Genomic DNA, 7,457 nt, shown 5'->3' with positions numbered 1-7,457 from the left:
TCAAATAAAAAAAATAGAAAACAAATGAATAAAATTTACAAAAAAAAAGTTTATTTTGAATTAAATCAAACAACAAAATTACGAGTCAAAATAAAATAAAATAATAAAAATGTTGAAAATGCCTAAATTCAAAGGTCCAACTCGTGAAACCTCATTATTCAGGCACTTTTATAGGACAGAAGAAACAATGTGTCTTTATCAGTCAGTCACTCTGGTTACTCACATGACATGTCACATCCTCAGGCTAAGATGACCTGTAGTCTGAAACAAGTTCACAGCATCATGGACATAAAGTGACACATTTACTATTTATCATCTCTCTCACACACACACACACACACACACACACACACACACACACTAAATCCTTGGTTCACAGTGGTCAGATCAGCAGACAGAGCCTGAGGGGAAACTTGAGACAAACACACACTAATTTGATCTATTTCATCTCAAAAGAGGACATGACATTCAGTATGTAAAGCTGAAACTCGGTGTTGAGATCGAGAGCATTTATTTGAGAGCAAAATCTTTTAATAAATGTCTTTGATGCACTCTATGTTTAACCTCAAGCTATATAGACTTGTCCAGTGCCAAAGCGAGTTTATTTTTTAAGTCAACATGAACTCGCGATGCATCCATCAGTTCCCCCATGGACAAAATCAAGTCTCAGCTGACATTTATTTCCTGTAAAAAAAAAGAAAAAAAAAAAGAAGGTCAACACTGAGATCATCTAACTAATGGGAGAGATTTTCTTATTGAGGTCAGTCTGTTATCTTCAGATCGGCTGGAGTCAAAGCATCTCTGTCTCTCATCATAATCATCATCTCTAACACGGGACTGAAACAGAAGACCAAGCAAACAAGACCAAGTAATATTTAGCAATAAAATGAATGATAAAATAGCGTTTTCCTAATAAAACAGTTTTTCTTTTCACAGTTACTTATTTCATTTGAATTAAATCATAGTCTTAAACCTCTGTCATCTTAGTCTGATAAACAAATCAAACATGAGAGTAGATTAACGTCGGTGATTTTGAACTTTTAAGCGTGTCCTGATGGTGAAACAAAATACCTTAAGATGTTTCTTTAGTGTTTCTTGTACAGAAGAAACGATGATTGGTTCACATACCGATTGAACTGAGGCACTGTAGTGATCTGTCACAAAAAAAGTATTTATTGTTTGAATTTCTTACAAAATGCCATTTAAAACTTTGTTTAATGCCTGCTCTGTTTGCGAAGGATCAGTTGCTCTCCTGCTCCAAAATAAGCCTTTTTTTAAAATTGTAATTTATTGGTTATTTATTTATTATTTTTGCGACAATAATTTATTAATAAAATTATTGTGCCAGATAATTGCCACGAAAACATCTGTATCATCTCAGTGAGCTTTCATCACATTTATGGACGCGCCGAATAAAGGTTTTATAAAATGTAAGCATTTTAGATGAGCACGGAGAGTTACAAAATGAAATAGCCATCTAGATTACTGCATTAGGATCATTTATCAGCATTAAGTATTTTGTTGCCAGATTTACTTTAAAACAGTTTATGAGGAAAACATCAGACCTTTAAAGAGCTCAAAGCTCCAGGAGCCAGAGAGAGATTGGAAACATTTCATATTTTTTTCATCACCGTGTCTCATAACCATCTTTTCGGCCGCTTGTATCCATACCCTGTGCAGAAAGACTGAAGAATATGGCAATATTTCTTGTAAAACTCATTCAAAGCATTCTGAAACCGACACTGAAACTTGCTGTGAGAGGAAGAGAGGCCAAGAACTGTTGTTGAGAGTTCTGAGAGACTCTTAACATTACGTTTTGGGTTGTTTGGTCCAAATTCACTGCCAAAGTCTTAATGAACGCTGCTGAATTAGCCCTCCATCCTTCACTCTCTCCGACTCCACCCTCCGCAGACAGCCACATACTCTCCCACGTTCACTCGCTACCTGGAGACCGCGCTGAGACCGAGCCAGCCAATCAGCTGCCTGAGAACTCTGCTCCTGCCTTCCGATTGGCCGGCCTGCGTGGCGGTCATTGTGCCGTCCGGTCACAACCGAGCCAATTACCGGCCAAGAGTCTGTCCCCGAAGAACACAAACAACCAGATAATGAAGCAGAGCGGAGGGTGAAATATAACAAGAGCCGTGTAACGAGAAACAGTCCTGAAGGGATCCAGACGTTAAGAGCGCGTTCTGAAGTTCTGAAGAGGATCTGTAATGAGAAACACACACAAACAAAGAGCTCTGCGCCTTTGTGGTTAAACAATGCGTTTAAACGAAAGCAAATGCGCGCGCACACGGCATCTCGTCGTGAACAAAAGAACTCTGAGCTGCTTTTATCTTCTTTGAGAGCTCTAATCAGTACATCATGTTTCTTCTTCTCTTCCTGTCTTTCACTTCACGTTCCCTCTGTTGGGAAACTAGGTTTGTGCACGGAAATCGACGGCACGATTTTCTGTTTCTGTTTCACAGCTCCAAACCGAAGCGGTTCATCTCGGTTTCTGCGCGCCATGGAAACATGAGATCACATTTTTAGTCAAATAAACTTATTAAATAAGCACAAACACTTAAGAACATATTGTATGTGTGTCCAAGCATGTCTTATATTAGGCTAATAATAATAATAATAATAAAAAGATTAAAAAAGTATGTAAAACTTCTGTAATGGTTAAGCCCCCCTAAAGAAAAAAAAATCTTATAACCCTTTCTTTCGATATAATATAATGTAAAGAATAATAAATTCATTAATTTAATTCAATTCATGCTCCACTTTTCCCTTATATATTATTTTCTAAAGAATTAAATGTGCATGGTTTTGGCACAAATGTAAAAAATTAATTTTAAATGTAAAAATTAAATGTAAAAATTAATTTTAAATGTAAAAATTATTTTTTTTGTCATTTTGTTATGTGTATTTGTCATTTTTAATACTAAATGTAGTTAAGAAATTTAAACTTAAACTTTTTTTATTTCTTAAAATTAGGTAACAGTTGACAAATCAATGAGCTTCAACAGCATTAATTTTAGTTTAGTATTAATATCTGCATTTATAAATGCATTTTAATGTCAAAAGTTGTTTCTGTTGACAGAACAGACGCACTGAACTTAATAAATGTTAATAAATGCGGTAAAAACATAACTAGTGTCATGATCAGACTTTGCTGTGAAGTATAATATTAGTAATTTACTTTATATTTCTGTTAGTTGCCAAGCTATCTTTTATAATATCCATTAAAGTATTTACTTTTTATTATTCATTTATATTGTGTATATTTTATATTTAACTTAATATATTTTTATTAAAACATTTTTTTCAAGTTTTACTTAACACTGACGCAAAATCTGCGATGGTAGGGTGTTAGAATGTAGAGCTGTTTTATGAACTCCCACAGGGGTCAGAGGTCACACTTTAAAGCAACCTGCCACAAAGACAGAGACATGAAACACTCACATGCTTCAGCACACTTCCATTCAACAACACACACAAAGATCGAACATCAAACGATCAGAGTCAAACTCTTCACTAAACAGCTATCATTCACAAAACATAATCCACTATTATTGGTCATATTAAGGTTTAGAGATTTGAACACCAAATACAAGCGACGGCATGCACACATACGCCGTTGGGAGTCTGTGAGCGAGACACATCCGGCATGAGCTGCTCTGTGGATGCGTCTGAGTCTATTCTTGGAGGAAATATCACCGTGGTTACAGGGAACGGAGGGACTCCAAAGCAAACATTCCACCCTTCTCCCAACTCCTCGTCATATTGAACATCTCTTAAAAAAACCCCACACACTATAGCGCTGAGTAAGACGGATGGACCTCACAGAACACGGCAGAAACCGTTAACCCTTGTGACAAACGAGAAATCTGATTTTGCGTGACCTTCGTGTTTTGCGTGTTTAACGCAAGAGGCATTTCTGCCTGTGTCTGTATGAGATGTAACAGAGGAATGTGCGCGAGTGTGTCAGTCTGGGATTTGCCGAGAGGAAATTCCAAATCATAGCTGCATTTTTCCGCACTCGTGAGGCATAAAACCAGCGCACAGATGAACACACGGGAACGTCAAATAAACTCTGCACCAGTCATACCAAATTACACACACAAGACGTGTTCCATAAACGTTACCACACATTTGTTAACCAAAAAACAGGGTTTCTAGAAAAGCCTGCCATAGCGATAACAATGAAAATGTACTATGGTATTCTGTAAATATTTTGGAGGTTCTGTACTTCAACAAATAAATGTGTCACTAATAATTTAACCACGCAGAAACGTGCTGAAAATAGACTCACCGTCAGATCGTTTGAGGTGTAGATGTTTGAGGTTTGGAGAAATGCATAATGTTACCAATGCTCTGTAGTGAATGGGTGCCGTCAGCAGTAAGAATCCAAACAGTCCAGTCCATCCACCTTGTCAATTGAAAAGCTGCATGTTTGTCTGAAAAAAATAAAGTTTAATAAATTATTAAGGAGTTTGTAGTTCAAGCTGCCACTTCAAGGAAAAAATAAGACTTGCTTTTGTGAAACAGTGCATCTACGCTGTTGTCCAACCACCATTTTTTAAAAAGGTTTTGGCTTTGTGGCATATTTTTCCCCTGAGGCAGACCACTTTTTTTATTATTATTATGCATAGAGGACTTAATGATCCATCTTAATATGATGGATTTGTTTCTTACAAACCTACTGATTTTGGCTGATAACTTACGGACTGGATATAGATACGGACTGTAGATTTCTTGTGGATTATTGTGATGTTTTCGTAGCTGTTTGGACTCTCATTCCGACGGCACCCATTCACTGCAAAGCATCCATTGCTGAGCAAGCCATTTAATGCTAAATCCTTTTAAACCTGTTGAAGAAAAAAAAAAAACTTTTCATTTGCGACAGTTTTTTTTTTTTTTCGCGTCAAAAGGTTTTGAATATGTAATACTCTTTATTTTAAGTGTCCAAATACTTTTTTGGTCCTTAAGTACCATACCTTTTTCTATTGTGAGCATTTTCAATTATTCTATTAATTCAGTGTTAGCAAAAACCCGTCTAACTAACAAACACGGCAAACACAAAATCCATATGGAATAAGTATTAAAGATGACATTTTAATGATGTTGGTTTTAGAGACAACCAGAATAAACATCTCTAGTCAAAACGCAATATACACAATTTGACCAAATGGATCTCACCGATACAATCTCTATATTATTACAATAAAACAATCGACAATAAAAATTGACAGAGAAAAACTGTGTTCTTAAAAAAACAAAAAAACATCAAAACAAAGAAAACGCAGTCTCTTTGTTTTTCCAGTGATCTTTAACCAGCTTTTTCAAGAAAGGGAAACTGCTGACTTGCACAACCATCAGTACGATCAATTGGTTTTGAAGCAGAATCTGCTCCAAAGTTGTCCAAAATTGCAGTCCACAAAAATTTCCAAAATCAGAAATTTGGCTTCAAAAATTCCAGAAAAAAACTAACAAAACAAACAAACAAAAAAAAAAACCAGCGGGATGTTCTCAAGCTCTTTTTAGACTTGCTTCTAGGCAGCGTGTAGAGACCGGGTCACTGCCGAAACATCGACGTCGTTTAACACACATTACATAAATGCATATACATTTCAATATAGTTTAAACCGGAATACAAGTTCTCAGGATTTCTTGACGAATGCAGTCCGAGTTATGGCTTTAAACAGTGATCTCTACCCTCAAACATTCAGCCAACATCAACATTCAGGTAAGCCGTATTGCAAAGCTGAAACTCTTGAGGTCATATCCCTGTGTCACTGACACAAACTCAGTTTAAGACTTAAGAACAATCTTAACGGTCGACTGGTTAAACGGTATCTGCTGGTGATCGGTCAACAAAGGCAGAGACATTCGCTCACCGTCTTTCGAAGACCGCAATGAAAAAATAAAAAAAAGTTGAATAAGTCTACGTGCAGATATTTCAGCACCAATGATAGAAGTGCTCTGCTACAGTCCCTCAGATTCTTACCGTTTATTAGAGGAATAAATGCTGTCATTGTTTCTTTTGCCCAGTTCACAGTGACTTTACACTCGGTATCTGACAGCAAATTAATTATGATTTATCTTGCGATGTTGAAACGCGGCTGGAAATGATCTGATGTGTGTATCAGCAGTTTGAATCTTCATCGTGCAGAAAACGGTATATCATCTATAGCACGAACACAAAAACACCACGGACATTTACGAACACGCACGTAACTGACCAATTCGTTTATGAAAAATTCGACGAAAATTTACGAAGCTGTGAAGTAGATTATTGCATTTAATTCAATGGAACGACTTATGCCCCTTTTTTTTTTTAACTAATATTTGATTGGTTCTAAAAACCAGCATAAATCGTCTCACTGAATTCCATGCGATGATTTATACGACAGTGGTTTTACGAATCGTAGCTAGTGAAAAATACAAGTATTTTTGAGATTCAAACACCACCATTCACTTAAAATGACAGAATGAAACACCCGGAAACACAAGAGCACGGGAAAACAGAAACAATGTTGTGAACCGGTAGCAGACCTCCTTGCGATGCCTACAGAACCTCAGTGAGAACACCTCGAGTGCACACTTAACTGAACATGTATTCGTGAAGGGACATTATTGGCACATTGCGCTTCCAGTACAATAATGTAACTTATTTCAGCCATGTGATGCGTTTTGAAGAGCAAAACAAAAAAGCTAAACGTTAAAGAGGAAGAGATGTTCGTTTTAAAAAGGAACCAGAAGAGGATGTTCAGATGAATGTGGAATGTTCTGGTATCTATATACAGATCTTTGGATTCTTCGCAAAAATGCTGATAACAGAAATAACATACGGATGAAACCTTGTGTTTAGAGAACGAGTGCAAGAAAGTGATGAGATGAAGCCGCTCCTCCAGTGTGGTGGCCAATAGGAAGCAGCGTGGGCTTACTCGAGGGGGTGTGGTTTAGTGAGAGCCCCGCCCCCACAAACTTGGTCCCTAAAACACAGTCTGTCGTAACCGGCAGAATCAGTCCTTAATTTGAGCGTAAAGGAGCATCGTCTAAGAGGTCTTCCAGCGAGCCCGTTTCTTCCGGAGACGACTCTTTCCTGTCCTCTTCCAATCGGGTCTTTTTCGTGGCACTGGGCGGGGCGTCCTCTTGAAGAAGCTCTTTGGCGAGAATGTTTGTCACGGCGTGACCGGCTCCTCTCCGATTGTTGGCTGAAACAGAAAGGGGATTAATAAATAAAGGCCAATGAAAAAGATGTTCAGGTTCATGCAGGTCAAACATCAAGCTGGAAAGATCACTCTTTGAGGTCAGACACGGGTGTTAGAGTGTAAAGGTCATTGTTTAAAACACTGCAGTCAAAAATACCCAGCCTATCTTTTTATATGAATATGCCAGGTTATTTTTTACTTAATGTTCGCTACAAACAATCATTTCAAGTTGTTCCTGTTATAAAAACAGACAATACT

The 7,457-nt window shown here is 37.3% G+C and overlaps 1 protein-coding gene and 1 long non-coding RNA gene across 5 annotated transcripts in view; both read right to left on the bottom strand.

Moving 5' to 3' along the window:
• Positions 1–50: 50 nt before the first annotated feature.
• Positions 51–4,822, bottom strand: LOC122357410. 2 transcript variants are annotated; one of them, XR_006252471.1, is made up of 4 exons: positions 4,710–4,822; positions 4,298–4,442; positions 1,566–2,208; positions 51–1,154 (listed from the first exon to the last, which is right to left on the bottom strand). It is a non-coding gene; the product is annotated as an uncharacterized LOC122357410 (long non-coding RNA). The 2 variants fall into 2 exon arrangements; XR_006252470.1 differs by lacking the exons at positions 4,298–4,442; positions 4,710–4,822 and having other exon boundaries at positions 51–837; positions 1,072–1,154; positions 1,566–2,728.
• A 253-nt stretch (positions 4,823–5,075) lies between these two features.
• LOC122357594 (protein diaphanous homolog 1) overlaps positions 5,076–7,457 on the bottom strand; it is a 96,209-nt gene continuing 93,827 nt past the window's right edge. For all 3 annotated transcript variants that reach the window (XM_043257009.1, XM_043257010.1, XM_043257011.1), the window contains one exon: positions 5,076–7,202. In XM_043257009.1, the coding sequence (XP_043112944.1) occupies positions 7,018–7,202 (185 nt within the window). In that variant the 3' untranslated portion in view covers positions 5,076–7,017. The remainder of the gene's footprint in view (positions 7,203–7,457) is intronic.

This window comes from Puntigrus tetrazona, chromosome 14 (assembly GCF_018831695.1).
Source record: "Puntigrus tetrazona isolate hp1 chromosome 14, ASM1883169v1, whole genome shotgun sequence".
Taxonomy (NCBI): domain Eukaryota; kingdom Metazoa; phylum Chordata; class Actinopteri; order Cypriniformes; family Cyprinidae; genus Puntigrus; species Puntigrus tetrazona.
The sequence above is the reverse complement of the archived record's forward strand: the minus strand, read 5'-3'. Positions and strand labels throughout refer to the sequence as shown.